At 37.0% G+C, this 24,414-nt stretch overlaps 3 protein-coding genes across 4 annotated transcripts; 1 reads left to right on the forward strand and 2 right to left on the reverse strand.

Annotated features, from left to right (window-relative positions):
• Positions 1-1,306: 1,306 nt before the first annotated feature.
• On the forward strand, positions 1,307-2,064 carry LOC113310272 (translationally-controlled tumor protein homolog). Its single transcript, XM_026558885.1, has one exon. It carries the CDS (start codon positions 1,345-1,347, stop codon positions 1,849-1,851), a length of 507 nt encoding a protein of 168 aa, XP_026414670.1. The 5' UTR covers positions 1,307-1,344; the 3' UTR covers positions 1,852-2,064.
• Positions 2,065-2,132: 68 nt separating this feature from the next.
• LOC113310271 (serine carboxypeptidase-like) lies at positions 2,133-5,225 on the reverse strand. The gene is made up of 9 exons (XM_026558884.1): positions 4,771-5,225; positions 4,154-4,322; positions 3,944-4,063; positions 3,709-3,852; positions 3,446-3,602; positions 3,252-3,340; positions 2,910-3,168; positions 2,643-2,776; positions 2,133-2,523 (listed from the first exon to the last, which is right to left on the reverse strand). The coding sequence occupies exons 1-9, from the start codon at positions 5,100-5,102 to the stop codon at positions 2,395-2,397; spliced, it is 1,533 nt and encodes a 510-aa protein (XP_026414669.1). The 5' UTR covers positions 5,103-5,225; the 3' UTR covers positions 2,133-2,394.
• A 1,333-nt stretch (positions 5,226-6,558) lies between these two features.
• On the reverse strand, positions 6,559-9,084 carry LOC113308474. Of its 2 annotated transcripts, none has more exons than XM_026556942.1 (5): positions 8,903-9,084; positions 7,863-8,091; positions 7,301-7,388; positions 6,986-7,052; positions 6,559-6,895 (listed from the first exon to the last, which is right to left on the reverse strand). In XM_026556942.1, the coding sequence occupies exons 2-5, from the start codon at positions 7,975-7,977 to the stop codon at positions 6,842-6,844; spliced, it is 324 nt and encodes a 107-aa protein (XP_026412727.1). In that variant the 5' UTR covers positions 7,978-8,091; positions 8,903-9,084; the 3' UTR covers positions 6,559-6,841. The 2 variants fall into 2 exon arrangements, with proteins under 2 accessions (XP_026412727.1, XP_026412728.1); XM_026556943.1 differs by having other exon boundaries at positions 7,863-8,112.
• Positions 9,085-24,414: the final 15,330 nt, after the last annotated feature.

Genomic DNA, 24,414 nt, shown 5'->3' on the forward strand with positions numbered 1-24,414 from the left:
AATTAATCAGTAACAACAAGAATCAAAACTAACAGATTCAAATTAAAACATACCTATTGTTTCATCATCGGACTATTTCATCAACATGAATCAGTAACAACGGCGATTTGGGTTTTGAATCTGAAACTGAATAGTGTTTAGATTTTGAATCTGAAACTGTTTCGATCTGTTTCTGTGATTTAAGGTTTAACGATTCAGCAGATGATGAATAGTTTTTGATCTCGATCTTTGTTTTGCAACAGATTCAGGAAGATTTCTTGATTTTTTTCGGTTTTTTTCTAGATCTGGTTTCTGTTCCAGGTGAGCGAGATTTGTTTTCTCTCTCCTGGAAATGAAATAATGGTGTCTCAACGAGAGAGAGGTAGGTGACGTCTCTTATATACCTGAGGCTAATTTTGTCACTTCAGCTTTCATTAAATTTATTTTTAATTCGGGACCTGGTTTAAAACTCTTTTAACTAGGGGCCTCATATTATGGGCTATCCATTGGTAGGGCCTTAGCCTAATTTTCCCTTTTAAAAATACCCTTAACATAGGAGGTACGGGTGTCCAGTAAATTTCTCAGTACTCGATCCAATATTCAAGAACAGACCAATGTCCAGTCCACTCATGAACGGATAGGGCGTCCACCCGCCAAATTGCGGGTGGATTGGTCGGGTTGGCGGATTGTACCACCCATGCTCCCTCTAGCATTTTCCTTCTTCAAATTCACTTGGAGATAGGAAGTACTCGATCCAATATTCAAGAACGGACCAGTGTCCAGTCCATTCATGAACGGATAGGGCGTCCACCCGCCAAATTGCGGGTGGATTGGTCGGATTGGCGGATTGTACCACACATGCTCCCTCTAGCATTTTCCTTCTTCAAATTCACTTGGAGATAGGACAAGTGGGTCCTTTGCTTAAAAAAAAAAAAGTGGGTCCTTAAATGTTTCAGACTGCAAAGTTCGTTCAATTTTACTGGTGCCCAAAACCTTGTTCACATGCCCATTTTTTGCTGAATAAAAAAAATGACACATTGTTTCATTTTTGTTCGGGCAAAAAACAGACAATGCTGCAGCTGCGAAAAGATGAGAATAATGAGCTTCTGAGGCATGGGGTGCAAGCTCTCAAAGACGCATCGTTTATATCGAAGACATGTAAACGATTACTGAATATTAATCAAGTGGCAATTATCTAAATTGGAAGATTAGGTCATTCAAGTTGACAAATTGAGTTGAAATTTTCTTGCTGAACAACGTGGAGATGCTACTTACATACTTGACAAAGTAAGAGCAAACCTGAAACTAAATTCTTTCCCAACTCTCTCAGATTTTTAGGAGCAATCCGGGAGAAATTTAACAAAGATGCTTGTCTACCAGGATCTTCTTACAGGTGATGAGCTTCTCTCGGATTCGTTTCCTTACGAGGAAATTGTAGACGGAATGTTATGGCAAGTTGAGGGGAAGTGGGTTGTTCAAGGAGCTGTTGATGTGAACATTGGTGCTAATCCTTCTGCTGAAGGTGCTGATGCTGATGAGGGTGTTGATGACACAGCCGTGAAATGTGTTGATATCGTCGACACTTTCAGACTCCAGGAACAACCAACTTTTGACAAGAAAGAATTCGTTGCATGCATCAAGCGCTTCATCAAGACTATTACACCCAAGCTGAGTGAAGAGGAGAAAACAAAATTCAACAATGGTATAGCGGCAGCAACCAAGTATCTTCTTTCAAAGCTCAAGGACTTGCAATTTTTCGTGGGGGAGAGCATGCACGATGATGCCACAATGGTGTTTGCATATTACAAGGAAGGTGCTGCTGATCCCACCTTCCTCTACTTTGCCCACTCTCTGAAGGAAATCGAGTGTTGAGCCCAGATCGGGTAGTCTATTTATTATGGGTCATTATCTTTTTTTCTCCCAGTGTTTTCTTTTTTTGATTTCAAGACTAAGAATAACTCTCTGGTGAATTAGAGAGCATGTCCTGGTCATGTTTAAATTTACTCTTATGAAACAGTTTCAAGGAAAAAAAAAAATTCTAATCTGAGTTTCAGTTCCATGGTTACAAAAAAAAAAAAAAAAAAGGTAGAAGTTAAAAACTGAAGACCCAGACTAACATAACAGAGGAACATGTGCATAGCATGGAATTCGAGTTTTATGGCGAACGTGTGTTCTCATTTATGTGTGCATGTGATATCCTTACATGGTCAGGTTACATACTACTATGACCTAAAAGACAAGCAGCACATGAAAGTTGAGTTTCCATATGATTTTGCTATCACAGATTTTACAACAAACTTGAGATTTTTACAGATAAACGAGCGCAGCTGAAAAGATTTTTAAGGTCCAAGACCACATATAAGGGATAATGACACTACATGGATAGAGAATGCATATTCTAAATGTCGGTGGTACTTATAGATCTGCTGCCACTCCATCGTCGATCTCAGCTTCTTCAGACAATTTTCCATGAGTCCATCTTCTCAGCATCTCCAAGGCAGCCTTAGGTTGGTCCATGGGGACCATATGACCAGCATCATGCACCTGTGCACACATGTTTTTATGCCTCAGTCATTTTAGCAAGAAATTCAATTTAACTAGTTGTCAGGTCTACCTAGAGAAAGCGAAACTGAAACAGTGATGAGACAGAGTGAGAAAGAGACCTTGAGGAAACTGAGAGGACCGCTGCTTTTCAATTGTCCTTTTACGGCACCATCCACCTTAAATGGAACAGTGGAGGCACCAACAAATTTTTGCTGACCGGACCATTTCATGGCATGCACCCACCTTGAGTTCCCTGAGCCATACAAAAGACCAGTATGAATACAGGCATTCAGATTGCTTCTTTATTATGCAAAGAGAAACAACTTGACGAGGATGTGTGATCATTTATAACTCATGAAAGCTAGCTGCGAACCACAAAAACTTACCAAGCCAGTTGCAGATAAGATCATACTCCCCAGCGTATATGAGCACCTTAATTCCATCCTCAAGTAGACCAGGAATACCTACTTCAAGATTCCTCATCCAATCCATCAGCATTGCCTGGTACACGGTAGGACTACAAGAGACGAACTCTATGTCCCCAACACCAAGGGCACTCCTAACAGACTTTTGGTTGAGGAATTTTTCCATGTTTGAGAAATCATAGCAGAGGCTTCCCTCACACTTCTTTCTAATATCGTAGTACTGTAAAGGTGAAGACATTATACGTTTAGTTTTTTATACAGGAATTTTAAGGATAAAAGATGGTTGACAGTACTGATTCTTACATTTCTATCTCCGGCATGACTCATTATCTTGTTAAATATGCCAGTGCATACAACGTATGAAGTCATACAAGCAACTTGACCACCGACCCCTGAAGCAGAAGTGATTATTAAACCCTGGAACTAAGCTAAACTATTGTTGAACTTATATGCATGTAGAAGGTACTAATGGCAATATCAGAAACAAGTAAACTTACCACCACCACAAAGCTTTATTGCTAATTCACAAGCAGGAAGCATCCGATTGATGCTATTGTAGTCGGATTGCTTGATTAGTCCATTGTCCAGTGCAAAATCAGTATAGGCTTTGTATTGAATTGCAGGGTCAGTGAGACCATTACCAATTGCAAAACCCTGTTTAAACAGTTTTTTAGTTATGTAGATCCAGGTACACAGAGAAAGGAACCAAGGTACAACCTTTGAGTAAATAAGAGTAGATATTGGTAATAGTCTAATAGACCTTGAGGTTTATGTGGAGTCCTTCTTTAGCTTTGTTTCCTTGGTGAACACGAGCAGCAAAAGCAGGAATGTAGTGCCCAGCATATGATTCACCAGTGATGTAAAAATCATTCTTTGCATACTGAGGATGCTCGGCAAAGAAGGCCTGAAATCATAAAGATTGCGGTGAGATTTCAATTCAAATTCATTTTCCTGAAATTTATGTCTCTCCAAATTTCAACACGATACAAACATACCTGTAAGAAGTCATATAGATCATTGCTCACACCCTCTTCGTTGTGACGGAGGTCACGGCTATCAGAACTATAACTAAATCCGGTTCCAGTAGGCTGGTCAACATATAAAAGGTTTGATACCTGCAGATAGAGATCCAGAGCAGTTAGACTCAACACAGCTTGTATAGACACACGAAGTAAACGCAATCAATAACGTTATGGTAATCATACCTTGTCCCAACCATACTCACTCCATACAAGAGACAAGTTCTTTGCAATGGTGAATGGACCATTCTCATAAAAAACAGCCAATTCGCTACTGCACCCTGGTCCTCCAGTTAACCATATAACAACAGGATCATTCTTGTTACTCCGTGACTCGAAAAAGAAGTAGAACATCCTAAAGAACAAAGACACCACAGTTCAGCACAATAAACAAAAACATTTGCAAAAGACAAACTTGAAATTTTTATCAATAGTAGCAATATTAAACAAGCCAATCCACACAATCTCTATGCATAAAAACCAAGTAAACTAGTACGTTCGCATCAATATCGGTGGCCGGGATTCGGCTAGTTCTCAATTTGCCACCGAATTGGCTTACTGAGATCACCTAATTGACACACTGATTCAAGATTACTAAAACAAAACCTAGTGGAAATGTGGAATATCAATTTAGCCAAGCACTAATCAAACTAACCCACCAAATCGAGACGATAAATTTATCGAGATTAAAACATGTTATCAAGGTTCTATAGTGGTATCCATATCTAAATTTGATTATATTCCTAAAAATTCAACTCAAAAATTTATGCCAAATAAAAATTCAAGGTTAAAAATCGTATTACCTAGCAGCATGAGAATGCTGAAGCTTATAATACCCAGCATGATGCCCGAGATCCTGAACAGAAACACCAGAATCAGCTACATTTGGAAACATAAACCGCTTCTCAACAATCTTCTTAGGCTCTACTTCATCATCCTTCGCGACAGCTTCAGCGTCTTTAGGGAAAAGATTCAGCTGTCTGATTAATTTCTCTGCATGAATCGAAGGGAAACTAGCATCTGAAGGTAGTCTAAGAACATCATTATCATCTAAATTCGCTGAACACAGTGGAGCAGCTGCAGACAGGACAATTAGAAGACTTAGCAGACATAAAAATGAATGATTTTTCTCCATTTTTTGCAGAATTGAGTGAGATTTAGGTAATGGATTTAAAGTTAGGATCAATTTATAGAGATTTTGTATTGATGATTTTGTTATAGATGACGCAATGACGGCAATGTGAGTTGAGTGAAAATGTGATTAAAGAAAAACTTAGAAGCAAAGGAGACAAAAAGAGCAAGGAAAAAGTTTTGCAGAAAGAAAATATTAAAGATACGTGAAATCAACGGTTAAGAATTTAGAGGCCCCACTTAAGACTGGGGTGTAAGTTACTGGTAAAGTACATGGAGTATTGTATCCGGAACGGTTACAACTAACATCTTGTTTGTTTGCAGCTGACTCGGCGTCTGGATCTGAGTCAACCTCTGACTCGGGCCGAGTCAGCAGTCAGACCGTTTGTCTTGCATTTTGAGTCAGATCTGACTCGATCTATGACTCAGACATAATCCCTGACCACCCATTTGAGTCAGGTAACAAAATACCCCTGACTCACGGGACCAAACCACTGACTCACGTTTTTTGAGTCAGATGAGTCATATCTGACTCAAAACAAACATATTGAGTCAGATCCAGATGAATCAGGTGATTTCACTCAGATCCAGACGACTCAGATGAGTCAGGAGTAAACAAACATAGTCTAAAATTCTTCCATTTGGTGATAAGTCTGACTTACATATATACAAATGTGTGTATCAAGACTTTGACGTAAATCATACGTGTTGGATTTTTAAGATGGTTACATCAAAGTTTGATGTATATTCTGTATATAGGTTGAACTCTTTCGTTTTGTTTTTGTGTGTGAGCCATTGATGGGAAATGAAACGTATACGCAAAGCTGAGATTGTTTGCTACACTTCTTCACTGAGCAAGCTCAAATTCAGAGCCGGGCTGTGTAAAAATGCAGAATAAATAAGTTTTTGTAGTCAATTGGTGGTAAGATGGTTTGTCCCTGCTAACTGACAGTGTTTGATCCAAAGAGGCTTTTTGGAAAGTTATAACGAATTCATCAGAGTGCGAGATACTCATGATGAGAGAAAGACAGAAATTTAGTTAAAGCCATAAAGGGCAATACGATAAACAGTTGCAGAAGAATCCACGGCATTCTGGGGGAGGAGAAATCCAAATGGATTTCGCCATTCCATTCCCATCAATTATCTTATCTGTTGTTACTCTGACAGAAAACGATCATCTTATAATAAAACTGCAGGCAAACAGAAAAGGAGCACATTGAAACCTGCACTACAGTACATAGAGTAATTATACTGGTGATACCATAGCTTACAAGTTTTAATCCACAGCTGAGGCACTCTTAACTGCCGAGTAGTCAATTGCCTGTGCCTCTGACATTAATCCTGTTAAACCTTATTTAGATTGTCACCAACATGTACAGAGCACTGTAAAATTGGGGAATTTCAGCTAGTTTCATTTTCTTTTGCACTACCAATAGGCCAATAAAGTGCCAACAACAAAATTGGAAACGGGAGAAAAAACTAAAAGTAAAGATTAAGGTTCCAAGATAAAACATGGAATACAATCAATGTTTGCATCAAAAAATATAAGTAGAATACATCAATGTTTTAAATAAAATCCAGGGTTCGGATTATATATCCTAGTCGAACCCCTCTACAATAAAGCTAACTACACTCCTCTGCAAAATAAGTTTTATAAATAAAGGTTTACATGAATAAGATCTAAATATTTCAGCTACATCTGTACTGCCTCAGTAACATATCTTTTGGAAAACAAATCTTTTGTTAATCAAAGAGTCCTTCCTCATGCCAGATATCAACTAAAAAATCCACCATCTCCTGCTTAATCAGAACAATATGTTAAGCATGTGACATTGAAGTCACTGCAGTAATATACATCCTAAACTTAAAAGAGTTCAAAAGGCTTACAGGTAACGGGATTCGTTGGGGAAATGGATCGTGGGTCAGAAGCAGATCGTCATATGTTAGAGACCAGCTGCAACAAAAGAGTATGTTACAGTTATTTTCAGAATTTCTGTATACAACCTGTGATTTGATTAACTAGACTATAACCGAAAACTGTGGAAACTTATAAAAAGTATCATATCCCGTATGTTTGAGACCAGCAACAAGAAAAGAGCATTTTCTAGTTTTTTTAAGTGGTTTGGAATACAACCTGTAATCTGATTCTTAGCCTATAAGATAACTCAAAATTGTTGAAACTTAATAAGTAGTATATCTCACCTTAAGACGGGATCTTTTGGCACTCTTTGGGTCTTTTGAGATCGATTCCCCGCCCAATCTTTTCTCATCTCTTGCCAAGTTTTTTCAGCTATAGATGGCCGTAATTTCAAATTCAATAGTCAGGTAAATGATCAGATGTATAAGAATGGCCAGAATATAAATACTAATAGAGTAAAAATGACAGGATTTAAACTAAAGGTGGTTCATAGCGTTACAATCATGGTGTTCAACAATTCAGCTTCCTTCAATAAGAGACATTTGGATGAGTTTTTCTATTACATCAACAATATGATCCAGCATCTAAGGAAATGCTCCTTATCATTTATATGTGAACGTGTGGAATACGAATACATGTAACTAAGGAAATGCTCCTTGTTAGCGTCTCTACAATGAAAAGCTATCTATGTGGAATATGAATACATGTAACTAAGGCAATGCTCCGTGTTTGCGTCTCTACAGTGAAAAGCTATCTGAGTGGGTTCACATGCAAGTGTTTTCAAAAACCAGGTCAAATGCTATAGAAACAAATGGGTGAAATATTGAGCTTCTGAAAGAAATGCACCTTGGTTCACAAATACTGAAGCATTGTCTGCGGGCTTTTTATCTTCACTAATAAATGTAGAACCCATCGAAGGCTGTTTTTCATGGGATCGAGCAACACTAACATCTTTATCCATCCTCTCTCGACTAAGACATTTTCCCTTCGCTAAATCTCCACAGTTCTTTGGATTGCCTTTCTTTCTATTGGCTGTTGTATCAACGAGTGATGCAACTCAGAACTTAGACAATTTCTGCAACAAAATGGTATATCCCTTAAATAGGAGAGACAAAAAGGAACCATTAACACAGAAAATAGGCAACTGCAAACCAACGTTATCCCACACAGTTCATATACACTAAAATCTAAAAGCCCAAGAAAAAATTGATTTCAGTGATCTAGTAGATAAACATATAATTGATCGCGCCCGACAATGAAGCATGCCTTCGAGTAACACCTCATTGAAGATGAAAACAAAACAGTACACCAGGACGGACAAAACTCTCCACTTAATATGTTAAAGTCCATCATGAACTGATGATAATCAGCCAACCGAATTTCACAACCACCTAGTCGCAATATCAACAGGAAGCAACTCAAAATCTAAAACTCCAATTACACACAAATAGTTTCTTTCAGATAACTCACAATCTAAGAAGCATGTTCTTTCTAGCTATAAAGTTATCCATACAAGACCGAGACGGCGGAAACAAAGAAATCACAACAATGTATTGATAATTCTTATGATGTTGTAGTCATTGTTGGCAGCATAAATTACAATATATCATAAATTTGTTCGCATTCAATCGACCGACAAACAAACACTAGTTCTCATTATCATCTAAATTCTCTGCAGAAGTGTTGGTGGAACTCTTTTTTTCTCTAAATTTTAATTTCCTACTCTCACATTCCTCTAAAGAAACACACGAATGACTCGTGTTCACAATCAGAAAGCCGATTTTGTATAATTCTTCTCACAGAATAAAAAACTATCATTAAACAATTAACAAAATCAAGAGATCTAATAAACTAAATAAAACGAGATTTTGGCTTTGAAACCATACCTGATTTGCGCAGCACGCCTTAGAAGATGACGAAGAAATTAGGTTAAAATAATGCAGGCAAAGAAGAATCTGTTTGAAGAAGATTCAAGAGAGATTAAGATAGATATACAGAGTTGGATTGCGAGATCCAGCCTAATATTTTTGGTTGGTCCAACAAAGACGTCTTTTTCTTTCTCTTTTTCCTTTCAATTTCCGAATTTCTTCTTGTTTCCTTTTTCACGCAATACAAATTTGAGTTATTGTATATACTCGATAGTCGTTTAATTAATGTACAACGTATCTAATTATATGAAGATCTTGATAATCCACTGAATGTACACCGTTAGGTTGAGATTTTCGACACGTGTACGGATGTTTGTTTGGGGAAACAGGATAGGTATTTAGTTTGGTGATGTACGAGGTGAAACGTGTACAGAATTGGACACGTTATTTGCTTGAGATAGGGATTGGATGAATGGATAAAGCTAAAAACACCCTGGAAATATAACTTAGAAAAAATGACCAAGCAGGAAACATGTCAAACTTGTTTAGGACAATAGTCAAAGAGAACTAGCAGGTATGGTTTCCCTAAAGGAACGTGATAAAAAGATAATAGGAGCATACCTCGTGTTGGCATGCGGTGATGATGCGGTATATTTTCAACTTTTGTGTCTTGTATAGCATCTCCAACTTAAGGGTTAAGGTGAGCTAGGAGTCCAGATTGAGTATTGAGCAAGACATTGTGAAAATTATTTACGATTTTATTTTGTACTCAGAACGGGTATTGAAGTAGCAGGTACATCAGCGAAAGAAGTTAAAAAGAATTTCATGTTATTTTAGATTAGGATGTAACTCCCCCTTCATGTATTAATCATAAACTGTTAATAGATAAACTTAGAGTTCATCTTCAATCCCCAAAGTAAATTTAGAGCAAATTGATGATGTGGAGTTAAGATCCAAGGTCATGAAGAAAGTCTAATCTAGACTTTTTACTTTACCCCCACTTATCCATGTCATCTTTCTTTATGACCTTTACCCTTTGTTTGTGGGTAAAAATGGTTTACCAGTTAAAGTGTTAAATGGTGGAGTTGCTAGATGCTAGATGAAGCAAATTGTCTAAACCTTTAAACAGATGCATTGCATAAGAGTGCTTTGAGTTCGCGAGACCAATTTATAAGACTGTGGCCTAAACCAAGAAATGGTTGTTTCACATTCAATTCGGTTACAATGGAAGGAACGTGGTCGATCTGTAGGGAGGGAAGCTGAGAAGGTGTTGAGATCAATGAAAATTGATTGTGGATGTGTTGAACTACTTTGAAGATGATTTCTATGTGTGAGACCAAGAGAAAGCTTATGCGTGTGAAAATGACAAGGTGTCATATGACTGATGGCTATTGTATGACTTGTTTTTATCATAGTTGAGGAACCTATTTGCAGCAGCGGTAGTTAACACATTGATCTCATGTAAGTGGAACTGTTGAACATGAGTGGAAGAGTAGAGAAGTGAGAATCGTGGTTGAACCAGTTTCGTTTCATTAGGGAGACTTGGTGGTTGCCAGACCACTACTCCATCATTATGATGAGTGAAGTATAAAGTATTTGCTGAAGCAGCAATGATACTGATCAATATGCATGGGTCTGATGAGTTTTCTGAATTGAGCATAAACCAATATATAGTTTGATGTGTCAAGCATTTGACAAGAAATCATGTGAAGATTAATAATGTAAATTTTAGCAGTAATTTAGGATATTCATCCTCGATGTACTATGTCATGACTGATTCAAATGACAAAGAAAAGAGATTGTAATATTAAAATATTAATAGATAGAGCAATGAAATATTGGTTGACAGACCAATGCAATATTGATAGTTGAATCAATGAGATATTGGTGGATGAACCAATTTGATCGAATATTGATTGCAAGATCAATATGAAATATTGCTAGTCAGAGTAATTAAATACTGTTAGTAGTACCAATTGATTTATTGATGAAAATACTAGTAGCATGACCAATAGATAATTGGTATTAGATGTAATTATAATTATGCTCGTTGATGTGGTTTTTATGTTGTTGTAAAAGTAGTAGTAAAGTCGTCGTTCACTCAGACTTGTGAAGATTCGATTTTAGATTCAAACTCAATAGAAAACTTAAGAAGTTGTTGTTATCAAGATTATAAAAAGCACCGAGACTCAGGATTCCACCATTGACAAATTAAGTGATTTAATCTAATCAATATTCATGCAATTCTTTGCGTTTAAAGTGATTCTAATATATTGCCTCTAGTAGATTTTTGAAGTAACAATTGTATACATCAAGTATGAAACATCAAAAGTCTTAAACTAAGCATGCTCCATCAAAACGAATCACAATCATTCAATAAAAATCAATTTCCCAATATTAGTTCCATGCAAATAATCATAAAAAAAATTGCAAGAATTAATTAAAATAGAAATATACCACCTTTCATGGAAAAATGGCTTCCTTCGTCGCCTCGGCTAAGAGGTTTAGCTCCTCATATTATTCACGTGCTCAAAATAGGTGTTCATACCTCAAAAGGGTGAAAAACAAGAGGAAACTAATAAAGCAGACAGTTCGCAACGTTTTATAGGAGTTACAAACTGACTGTTACAGAGAACTGTTGCAATAGGTGCTGTTACAGGAAACGATAGAAAATATATGTTGTTGAATAAAAGACTGCTCTGAAGGGTCTAATGTTCTTCGTGTTCTTCAGCAGCAGCAACAGAACTCGACTTCCTGCAACTTCGATTTCTCGACTCTGTGGTGTTCTAAACTTCCCCTAACTTCTCCTAAACTTTCATACCCTTATTTGGGACTCGAGCACGCCTTTTATACACCTCCAAACCATCTAGAACCCGATTAATTCTCTGTTTTCCTTCCGTGCAAGTCACGGCAGTAATTTCTTCCCACAATTGTTTGACGCGTTTCTGAGCTTTCCAACAAATCCCAAACTCTTCCTTAAATATAAGCGTATCTTAGCAAAGAATATCTTGCCTTTAGTCTCCCCGAAATTCCACAAATAAATGAAACAGGGACCCGTGAACTTCTTCCGCTTCTGTTTTGCTCCAACCCGAGTTCTAGCCAATTTGAGTTCAATTAAACGACTATACCAGGCCTGTTTAGGTAATTCAAGTCCATGCCATTAAAATCTGGTGATTGAATCTCGTTAATACCCATTCAATAATCCAATTCCCTAATCTGCAACAACGCTGCCAATAATTTTCCCTCCAAATCTCGTTTTTGAATTGTTGAAGATGACCTCCCCTTATCCTCTGATGGGGTGCGGATAGCATTGCCTTGGGTGTTGTGGAAAAATATGGGTGCTGAGGATAAATTTAAGCTATACATAGCCTGGGTGTTCCTTAGCCAATTCTGGGGTCCGTTTAGCAATTGTCCTCCGGGATTCCCCGCGCAAATTTTTGAGCCGATTTTTCCACACATGTTTATTTCTCCAAAAACACCTACAAAGACACAAAAAGCCATAATAAATACAAAATCGAGCACTAACAATATATACAATTGAGATTATATCAGACACAAAAATGTGTTTATCAAATACCCCCAAACTTATTATTTGCTAGTCCTCGAGCAAATCAAATTTAGAAAATAAAATCCTAACTCACTGTCGCAGGCATCGTCGATTGCATTTAGCGTATGCAATAAGCCTTTAAACCCCTAGGTGGCCCTAGTGGCCGAGTTATAGTCTCGGGAGGGCTTACCAGAGATATACCCACAAAACCTTTACTCCATACCCTAGCTATCTACGCAGAACCTTGGAAGGCACTAAAGAATCTCCTTGGTCGACATACTTATTGACTACACGAGGAAGTACCCTGATGCGAAATTCCAATTGTTGTACACGAGTTTGCACTCAAGCATACTAAAATTCATATATAAGTGACAGAGCTCTACTCAGATAGTCGCACTATGGACATCAATATCCGGAGTCAAAACTAATCACATGGATAGATCAAGAAGATGGATATAGAGAAAAACATAGATGGTTTTGATGTTTACTAAGTGAACGGCGTTTCCCATATCTGTCTGAAGGCCTCCGCCAAAATGAACCTATCCTAATGGATTGAGATACTAGTCTGACTAATATCAACACACTGGCATATAAAAGGGAACCAGTGGTCGATAACCTAATTCTAGGTCAACACAACTGGCATATACAAGGGTACCAGTGGTCGACTTTATTGAATTTATTCCTTTTGGTCAAATGGTCTGGTCTCAATTTTTTTTTTTTCATCTTTTTGTTTTTTTCATGGTATCTCAATCACTTTAATCCACCCTAGCATTGGTAACAACTTGAATCGTGAGCCCCACCTAATCACTTAGAGAAACATAGTTTAAAAACAAAACAACATCAAATAGAAGTGAAAAGGACTCAACGAGATATGGTGAAACTATCTGGCAGGTCCGGAGATATGTATAAAAATGAAGCGAAATGAAACGCGGGCCTACAGTAATACCGCAAGTGCACGGTCGTCAGTTGTAGCTCGTGCAAGTACGGGTCGATCCACAGAGACTGGGTGTGTTTGAAGTGTTCTAGCTATTTTGGGCTCCTAAATTGTCGTTGGTTAACTTATGAAGCCTTTTTGGGTTTTGGGCTTAGGGGGTTTGTTTTGGTCTTCTGGTGAGCTCAAGTTGTGCTCTGGGCTTTTGGGCTCAATGGGATTGAGCTAACAGTGAACTGTGGGCTTGTGGCTTAGTAGCAAAAGAGGAGTGTAAACAGTGGCTCTAGGCCAAATTGGAAGCAAACCAGAGAACAAAAGAATGGCAAAAACAGCAAAGATTAAACAGACTAAAAACTAAACAGCAAAAGAAAGACAGTGAGAAAAATGGTGGAAAACAGTGTGTGAAAATGTGAAGAAAAACAGTGATACTAGAGCTAAACAATGGCTGTGAGCCAAAGGCAAGAGTGTGAAGACAATACAGTTATAAGATAAAACAATGATGAGAACCTAGGCATACACTAGAGTGGGAAGAGAACCAGTTTGCTCACAGTCACTAGTGAGCACTAGTTTCTCCGCACTACTCAATCAACACAATGCTTCAAAGGTTTTAACTTATCATTCCATTACTCAACAGTGAACAACAACTAACAGTGAACTAAAGAGGGATAAAATACTAACATTAACAATGAACCTAGAGAATTAACAGTCACACTAACACAATACTAACAGTGACACTTAAACATGATACTAAAAATTAAACTAAATATGTATAATGTATCAAACAGGAAACAAAAATTTATCAAAACAGGGAACAAAAATTAACAAGGAACAAACATTAACAAAACAAGAATCATTGCTAAACAGGAAACAAAAATTGAGGTAAAAAAATTAAAATTTAAAACACAACAGGGAATTAAAATTTAACATTAACAGGGAATTAAAATTTAACACTAACAGGAAATTAAAATTAAAACACAAATTGCAATAAAAAGTGACAGAATTTAACAGAACTTGAAATTAAAATTGAAACCCTAAATTGAAATTTAATTGAAATTTAAGAACTGAAATTAAACCTAAACTAACCCAATTTTGGGGGAATCTCGGCTAGCCCAAGAACACCCCTCACACGTTCTACAAACCCATCTATTTATAGCACAACATTTCCCAAATTTCGAAACCCTAATTTTGAAATTAGGGTTTCCTCAATTTCAAAATTAACTCACCAAACTTGCGATTTGACCCTTCTTCTTTCGACCCATTCTTCTCCTTGGTCTCTTGCACCTTTCCCATGCTCCTATTTCATCTCTAGGTCACCTATTTCATCAACCTCTCACGCCTAGGGTTTCATGGATGAAACGTGAGAGATGGAGGGAATAGGGGTCTAGATAGGTAGGGAGTGATGATGTGGTGTTTGGTAGTGATTTGGTGGAGGTTAGGTGGTAGAGATGGTGGTGACAGAGGTGGTGGCGGACATGGAGAAGGTGGTGTACGGCTGTGGAGGAGTGGGAGAAGAAAGAGAAGAAGAAGAGAAGAAATGTTAGGGTTTCTTTTGTTTTTTTTGGGTTATATATCCTAGGGTTATTTCGGTGTGAGGCGAGTTCATTAAACTTTGATGTCTAGCGAGGAAACACGTTGGATGTGAAGATGGTTGGTAGATCTAACGGCGATAAATGAAGAGGCTCGTACCGACCGTCGGATGCAGAGATACAACGAAATAGACGGTGAAGATTAGATATAGGTTCTTTGTTGTAAAGCAGGGATTTCCGATTTGATGCACAGGCATAGAAGAGACCGTTGGATCTAAATGTGATCAAATCTGAAGGCTTGGAATTTAAGCGCTGTGGTGTTTGGCAGAGACTTCAGATTTTGATGCTCTATGAATGAGCGACCGTAGGATGATGAGTTGGATCCAATCTAACGGTTGAGAATTGAGACGGGTATGGATATAGAAAATGGGTTTGGGTAAGGTTTTTGGGCCTTGGGTATGCCAAGCCCATATCTTCTTTAAGAACAATTCTTCCTCCTTGAGCCCATTCCTAGCTTTTTGGACGTGCGCTCCATTCTTTGCGGCTTCCTTGCGTAATTTCTTCCGGCTTTTCACCACTCTTCAACTCTTTTCCGCTCCGCAAGTTATCCAGACTTTATTTATTACCTAAAAATGCAAAATTAAGTAAGAAAAATATTTATTCTTGAAAACAATGAAAATACAGAATATGGGATAAAATGTAGAATTACTGCACAAAAGATGAGTTAAATGCCAACAAAAAGGGATAAATATATACAATATTTGGCACTCATCAAATACCCCCAAACCTGAATTTTACTTGTCCTCAAGTAAAACAAAACTAAGGAAATCCTACCTATACCACTGTCGCTGGTCTCTCGAATGCATTTCGTATGCACTAAGCCTTTTAAACCACTAAGTGTCCCTAGTGGACGAGTTGAAGTCTCGTGAAGGTTTGCTTAGAACGTACCTACAAAGTTCTAAGTCAAAATAAGCTCAGATTCCATCAAATGTGACATGTGCAAAACAGTTTAAGCTCACAGCAAAATGGAGATGTCAATCTAGCTATCAAAGGCACAATCCTAGCACTGATAACAAAAAAAGACGTGATAAGAGTGTAAAGTGTATCTACACATGTGTAAAGAAAGATCTGAAGTTATGACTACTAATCACCAAGAGATAGTTTCTCAGGCTACGAACCAAGGTCGAAATCTAGCTAGCTGTCCGGACTTTACGAGAATTGTGAATGAGTTGGAGGTATTTCACAATTACTCGCGTTGTACATCAATGGCATACACCCTCCTTGCTTATTACAATGAAACAACAAAATGACTCTTTACATGACTCTTATTTACATTGACTATTCTCTTTTTATTTTTAGAACAAGAGATGATGGAACTGATAAATACTTGATTTTTTTGTATTTTTCTGATATTTTTTTCTCTTTTTTTTTTTTTTTTTTCTGAATAAATATATCGTTTTTTTTTTTTTTTTTTTTTTTTTTTGAAGGAAACACTTTTGATACATATACAAAAGGAAACAAAAAAATACATGACACTTTGCAAGAGGTAGCCCTTTTTGATGCACCCAGTTAAATTCAATGGTTGTCTTTCTTAATGTAACCTCCACCTTCTATCCCAACCAACCAAAGAACAAGCTAGTCAAGTTTCGTTCAGTATTCTAAAGTGATTGGCAATCGTAACTTCCTATCAAACACCTTGAAGATCGAGGCCATACATGTATTGGTAGATCGTGCGCGTGCAAATTTCTTATCACAATGTGAATTGTGCTAGAATCAGGGTGCCTAAATATCTAGACTAAGACTCCTAATAATTACATATTTGCACAAGAGTCAACATTTCAAGGTAAATGAGCTCCAGTTTTTTGATTTTTCATTTTTTCATTTTTTATTTTCATTTTTCATTTTTTTTTTTCGGAATTTTTCAATTTTTTTTTTTTTTTTCAAAAAGAAGAAGGAGTTCGTTTTCAATTATGGAAAATTATCATGGTATCTACTCTATACCCCCAAACCTAAACTAAACATTGTCCTCAATGTTTCAAAATATGGAAAGAATTAAAATGCAACATATGGAAAGGGACATGAGTAGAGTAAAAGGAGAGAGAATACCCGATTTCGGCGAAAGCAGAATTAAAACTCCGTTATTCAAGGCAAAAATCCAACATATTTCAGCCGAGATCATATTGGATTAGCAAAATATACAAAAGGAACAAAAGGGTTTTAAGAAATCGTATCTACTGGATTATATACAAAAAATTCACCATACACCAAAAGTCTAAAGAGTTGAGGATCAACCCAAAAGAAAAAGTGTAGAGACATAGAAAGTTTCAAAACACTAAAATTGGACTTAAATGGGAGTGAGAGTGAAAAACCGAATGAATCACCCCTAAACCAAAATTTTTCAACAGGTTTACTTTTAAGCACAAAATCTTTTAATTTCAGGGGTTCAGGATTCAAAAGGTCTAACTCATAATGGACTGTTTTCGGGATAGGCAAAGAAATGCATTCCAACTGTGTCTCTTTAAAAGTGTTATATTTTGAAGCAAAATAGTCCAAGAGGACTTGGGAAGCACACAGTTCCAATCCTAGATTGGGAATCTTCAGAAAAGTTGGTTTAAAATTTTTGTTACAACCAAATCTAGGTTGGGTGGAAGGCCATCAGATTGTGACTTAGGTAGAAGAATAGGCATATCATTATCAATCAAATCAAAATCTTCTAACTCATCTACACATGTCACATCATGCTCACAATCATCAATCAAATTGGCAAGATCACAATCAGAATTATCAACATCATCAACAGATTGATTTTCATGCATCGGCAAATCAGGGGAAACATCACATGGAATACTAGAAGAAATATCATGCATTAAGGTCGGGGCAGAGAAGCCTAATGTATTTGAACCCAAAGGTTCCATAACATTTTCAGTATAGACATGTTCTTCTAACATAACATCATAATCATCATCATCATCATGATAGGGATTTTGCAATCTAGGATAATTTTCAATCCTAAGGTCGGAGCTATTACAAGAATAAAACTCTAATTCATGGGGGTGACTCATATCATGTGGTGTTGTTCCTGTTTCCCTAACGGATTCCCATTGATGGGTTTTCTCTGCAATCTCGGCTAAAAAATTCCATGCATCATCCACAGATTTATCAATAAACTCACCATTACACATAGACTCAACCATGGTTCGAGATTTAAAGTCTAGTCCCTCATAGAGGATGACGACAAGTCTCCACTTCTCAATTCCATGGTGCGGACATTCGCTCAACAAATCATTAAAACGTTCAAAATAGTGAAAAACAGTTTCCTCATCCAATTGGACAAAACAATTGATACTTTGACGAATAGCGATGGTCCTATGATGTGGAAAGAATTTTTTGAAAAATAGATCTGTGAGTTGGTCCCAAGTGTTGATTGATTGTGGTCTCAAACCGTAAAACCATGTTTTGGCCCTTTCCTTTAAAGAAAATGTAAACAAACGCAATTTCAGAGAGTCTTCGGACATATGATCAGGTTGCATAGTCCGACAAATTTGTTCAAACTCTCTTACATGAGTATAGGGGTTCTCAGAATCGAACCCTCGAAATATAGGAAGTATTTGTATCATGCTTGCATTTATTTTAAAAGGGTTATTGGTTTGAGGTAATACAATACATGATAATGGAATTTTTATTGACGGATACATGTATTCATGGAGAGCACGAGGTTGGCCCATTTTGAAAAGACACAAAGCCCACTATTTGGTTTTAATGGGTTTGGATTTTTGGGAAAAATTTGGTTTTGATGGGATATATTTGAAAAAGAAAATTTGGTTTAAAAAATGGGAGCAAAGAAAATTTTGGTTTTTTTTTTTTTTTTTTTTTTTTTTTTTTTTAAAAAAAGAAAATAGAATTTGGTTTTTTGAAAAGGAGCAAGCCCACTGTTTGTCCTCTAATGGAATGGAAGGCTGCGGCCTACGAAACACTAAGTTTTAATTTTGAAAGTTTAATTTGGCCCAGTTGGTTAAGGCCCGACGTTTGTTTTAAAACTTTGGTTTCGAGGTCCACTCTTGAGTGGAAACAAGCCCACAATCGGTTACAAGCTCAGCTGGGTTTAAACCCAGAGTCCAAAATACAAGTCCAATGAAAGAATTTAAACAAGCCCACAAATTAAACAAACAAGCCCACAAATAAATTATTACAAACCCAACAGAAAATAAGAGAAGCCCAAAAATTGGCTTTAATATTACAAGCCCACAATTAAAAAAATTGGAAGCCCACAATTCGGGTTCTCTTAAATGGGTTACCTTTTAAGCACAGCCCAGCTGCTCTGATATTGTTGCAAAAACCCAGTTGGGCTTTGGTTCTTTTCCTTAGTGGCGTCCCAGCAGAGGAAAAACAGGTTCAGAACAGCAGGTCCAACAGCAAATGAAGTGAAGCAGATGCAGATGCAAATGCTATGCAGTGAAATGCAAAAAAATAGCTAATAAAACACAAGAAAAAACACAGCACCAATCCCCGGCAGCGGCGCCAAAAACTTGGCAGGTCCGGAGATATGTATAAAATGAGGCGAAATGAAACGCGGGCCTACAGTAATACCGCAAGTGCACGGTCGTCAGTTGTAGCTCGTGCAAGTACGGGTCGATCCACAGAGACTGGGTGTGTTTGAAGTGTTCTAGCTATTTTGGGCTCCTAAATTGTCGTTGGTTAACTTATGAAGCCTTTTGGGGTTTTGGGCTTAGGGGGTTTGTTTTGGTCTTCTGGTGAGCTCAAGTTGTGCTCTGGGCTTTTGGGCTCAATGGGATTGAGCTAACAGTGAACTGTGGGCTTGTGGCTTAGTAGCAAAAGAGGAGTGTAAACAGTGGCTCTAGGCCAAATTGGAAGCAAACCAGAGAACAAAAGAATGGCAAAAACAGCAAAGATTAAACAGACTAAAAACTAAACAGCAAAAGAAAGACAGTGAGAAAATGGTGGAAAACAGTGTGTGAAAATGTGAAGAAAAACAGTGATACTAGAGCTAAACAATGGCTGTGAGCCAAAGGCAAGAGTGTGAAGACAATACAGTTATAAGATAAAACAATGATGAGAACCTAGGCATACACTAGAGTGGGAAGAGAACCAGTTTGCTCACAGTCACTAGTGAGCACTAGTTTCTCCCCACTACAATCACAATGCTTCAAAGGTTTTAACTTATCATTCCATTACTCAACAGTGAACAACAACTAACAGTGAACTAAAGAGGGATAAAATACTAACATTAACAATGAACCTAGAGAATTAACAGTCACACTAACACAATACTAACAGTGACACTTAAACATGATACTAAAAATTAAACTAAATATGTATAATGTATCAAACAGGAAACAAAAATTTATCAAAACAGGGAACAAAAATTAACAAGGAACAAACATTAACAAAACAAGAATCATTGCTAAACAGGAAACAAAAATTGAGGTAAAAAAATTAAAATTTAAAACACAACAGGGAATTAAAATTTAACATTAACAGGGAATTAAAATTTAACACTAACAGGAAATTAAAATTAAAACACAAATTGCAATAAAAAGTGACAGAATTTAACAGAACTTGAAATTAAAATTGAAACCCTAAATTGAAATTTAATTGAAATTTAAGAACTGAAATTAAACCTAAACTAACCCAATTTTGGGGGAATCTCGGCTAGCCCAAGAACACCCCTCACACGTTCTACAAACCCATCTATTTATAGCACAACATTTCCCAAATTTCGAAACCCTAATTTTGAAATTAGGGTTTCCTCAATTTCAAAATTAACTCACCAAACTTGCGATTTGACCCTTCTTCTTTCGACCCATTCTTCTCCTTGGTCTCTTGCACCTTTCCCATGCTCCTATTTCATCTCTAGGTCACCTATTTCATCAACCTCTCACGCCTAGGGTTTCATGGATGAAACGTGAGAGATGGAGGGAATAGGGGTCTAGATAGGTAGGGAGTGATGATGTGGTGTTTGGTAGTGATTTGGTGGAGGTTAGGTGGTAGAGATGGTGGTGACAGAGGTGGTGGCGGACATGGAGAAGGTGGTGTACGGCTGTGGAGGAGTGGGAGAAGAAAGAGAAAAGAAGAGAAGAAATGTTAGGGTTTCTTTTGTTTTTTTTGGGTTATATATCCTAGGGTTATTTCGGTGTGAGGCGAGTTCATTAAACTTTGATGTCTAGCGAGGAAACACGTTGGATGTGAAGATGGTTGGTAGATCTAACGGCGATAAATGAAGAGGCTAGTACCGACCGTCGGATGCAGAGATACAACGAAATAGACGGTGAAGATTAGATATAGGTTCTTTGTTGTAAAGCAGGGATTTCCGATTTGATGCACAGGCATAGAAGAGACCGTTGGATCTAAATGTGATCAAATCTGAAGGCTTGGAATTTAAGCGCTGTGGTGTTTGGCAGAGACTTCAGATTTTGATGCTCTATGAATGAGCGACCGTAGGATGATGAGTTGGATCCAATCTAACGGTTGAGAATGAGACGGGTATGGATATAGAAAATGGGTTTGGGTAAGGTTTTTGGGCCTTGGGTATGCCAAGCCCATATCTTCTTTAAGAACAATTCTTCCTCCTTGAGCCCATTCCTAGCTTTTTGGACGTGCGCTCCATTCTTTGCGGCTTCCTTGCGTAATTTCTTCCGGCTTTTCACCACTCTTCAACTCTTTTCCGCTCCGCAAGTTATCCAGACTTTATTTATTACCTAAAAATGCAAAATTAAGTAAGAAAAATATTTATTCTTGAAAACAATGAAAATACAGAATATGGGATAAAATGTAGAATTACTGCACAAAAGATGAGTTAAATGCCAACAAAAAGGGATAAATATATACAATATTTGGCACTCATCAAATACCCCCAAACCTGAATTTTACTTGTCCTCAAGTAAAACAAAACTAAGGAAATCCTACCTATACCACTGTCGCTGGTCTCTCGAATGCATTTAGCGTATGCACTAAGCCTTTTAAACCACTAAGTGTCCCTAGTGGACGAGTTGAAGTCTCGTGAAGGTTTGCTTAGAACGTACCTACAAAGTTCTAAGTCAAAATATAAGCTCAGATTCCATCAAATGTGACATGTGCAAAACAGTTTAAGCTCACAGCAAAATGGAGATGTCAATCTAGCTATCAAAGGCACAATCCTAGCACTGATAACAAAAAAGACATGTGATAAGAGTGTAAAGTGTATCTACACATGTGTAAAGAAAGATCTGAAGTTATGACTACTAATCACCAAGAGATAGTTTCTCAGGCTACGAACCAAGGTCGAAATCTAGCTAGCTGTCCGGACTTTACGAGAATTGTGAATGAGTTGGAGGTATTTCACAATTACTCGCGTTGTACATCAATGGCATACACCCTCCTTGCTTATTACAATGAAACAACAAAATGACTCTTTACATGACTCTTATTTACATTGACTATTCTCTTTTTATTTTTAGAACAAGAGATGATGGAACTGATAAATACTTGATTTTTTTGTATTTTTCTGATATTTTTTTCTCTTTTTTTTTTTTTTTTTTTCTGAATAAATATATCGTTTTTTTTTTTTTTTTTTTTTTTTTTGAAGGAAACACTTTTGATACATATACAAAAGGAAACAAAAAAATACATGACACTTTGCAAGAGGTAGCCCTTTTTGATGCACCCAGTTAAATTCAATGGTTGTCTTTCTTAATGTAACCTCCACCTTCTATCCCAACCAACCAAAGAACAAGCTAGTCAAGTTTCGTTCAGTATTCTAAAGTGATTGGCAATCGTAACTTCCTATCAAACACCTTGAAGATCGAGGCCATACATGTATTGGTAGATCGTGCGCGTGCAAATTTCTTATCACAATGTGAATTGTGCTAGAATCAGGGTGCCTAAATATCTAGACTAAGACTCCTAATAATTACATATTTGCACAAGAGTCAACATTTCAAGGTAAATGAGCTCCAGTTTTTATGATTTTTCATTTTTTCATTTTTTATTTTCATTTTTCATTTTTTTTTTTCGGAATTTTTCAATTTTTTTTTTTTTTTTCAAAAAGAAGAAGGAGTTCGTTTTCAATTATGGAAAATTATCATGGTATCTACTCTATACCCCCAAACCTAAACTAAACATTGTCCTCAATGTTTCAAAATATGGAAAGAATTAAAATGCAACATATGGAAAGGGACATGCTGAGTAGAGTAAAAGGAGAGAGAATACCCGATTTCGGCGAAAGCAGAATTAAAACTCCGTTATTCAAGGCAAAAATCCAACATATTTCAGCCGAGATCATATTGGATTAGCAAAATATATACAAAAGGAACAAAAGGGTTTTAAGAAATCGTATCTACTGGATTATATACAAAAAATTCACCATACACCAAAAGTCTAAAGAGTTGAGGATCAACCCAAAAGAAAAAGTGTAGAGACATAGAAAGTTTCAAAACACTAAAATTGGACTTAAATGGGAGTGAGAGTGAAAAACCGAATGAATCACCCCTAAACCAAAATTTTTCAACAGGTTTACTTTTAAGCACAAAATCTTTTAATTTCAGGGGTTCAGGATTCAAAAGGTCTAACTCATAATGGACTGTTTTCGGGATAGGCAAAGAAATGCATTCCAACTGTGTCTCTTTAAAAGTGTTATATTTTGAAGCAAAATAGTCCAAGAGGACTTGGGAAGCACACAGTTCCAATCCTAGATTGGGAATCTTCAGAAAAGTTGGTTTAAAATTTTTGTTACAAACCAAATCTAGGTTGGGTGGAAGGCCATCAGATTGTGACTTAGGTAGAAGAATAGGCATATCATTATCAATCAAATCAAAATCTTCTAACTCATCTACACATGTCACATCATGCTCACAATCATCAATCAAATTGGCAAGATCACAATCAGAATTATCAACATCATCAACAGATTGATTTTCATGCATCGGCAAATCAGGGGAAACATCACATGGAATACTAGAAGAAATATCATGCATTAAGGTCGGGGCAGAGAAGCCTAATGTATTTGAACCCAAAGGTTCCATAACATTTTCAGTATAGACATGTTCTTCTAACATAACATCATAATCATCATCATCATCATGATAGGGATTTTGCAATCTAGGATAATTTTCAATCCTAAGGTCGGAGCTATTACAAGAATAAAACTCTAATTCATGGGGGTGACTCATATCATGTGGTGTTGTTCCTGTTTCCCTAACGGATTCCCATTGATGGGTTTTCTCTGCAATCTCGGCTAAAAAATTCCATGCATCATCCACAGATTTATCAATAAACTCACCATTACACATAGACTCAACCATGGTTCGAGATTTAAAGTCTAGTCCCTCATAGAGGATGACGAAAGTCTCCACTTCTCAATTCCATGGTGCGGACATTCGCTCAACAAATCATTAAAACGTTCAAAATAGTGAAAAACAGTTTCCTCATCCAATTGGACAAAACAATTGATACTTTGACGAATAGCGATGGTCCTATGATGTGGAAAGAATTTTTTGAAAAATAGATCTGTGAGTTGGTCCCAAGTGTTGAT

The sequence above is a fragment of the Papaver somniferum genome, chromosome 9 (assembly GCF_003573695.1).
Source record: "Papaver somniferum cultivar HN1 chromosome 9, ASM357369v1, whole genome shotgun sequence".
NCBI lineage: Eukaryota > Viridiplantae > Streptophyta > Magnoliopsida > Ranunculales > Papaveraceae > Papaver > Papaver somniferum.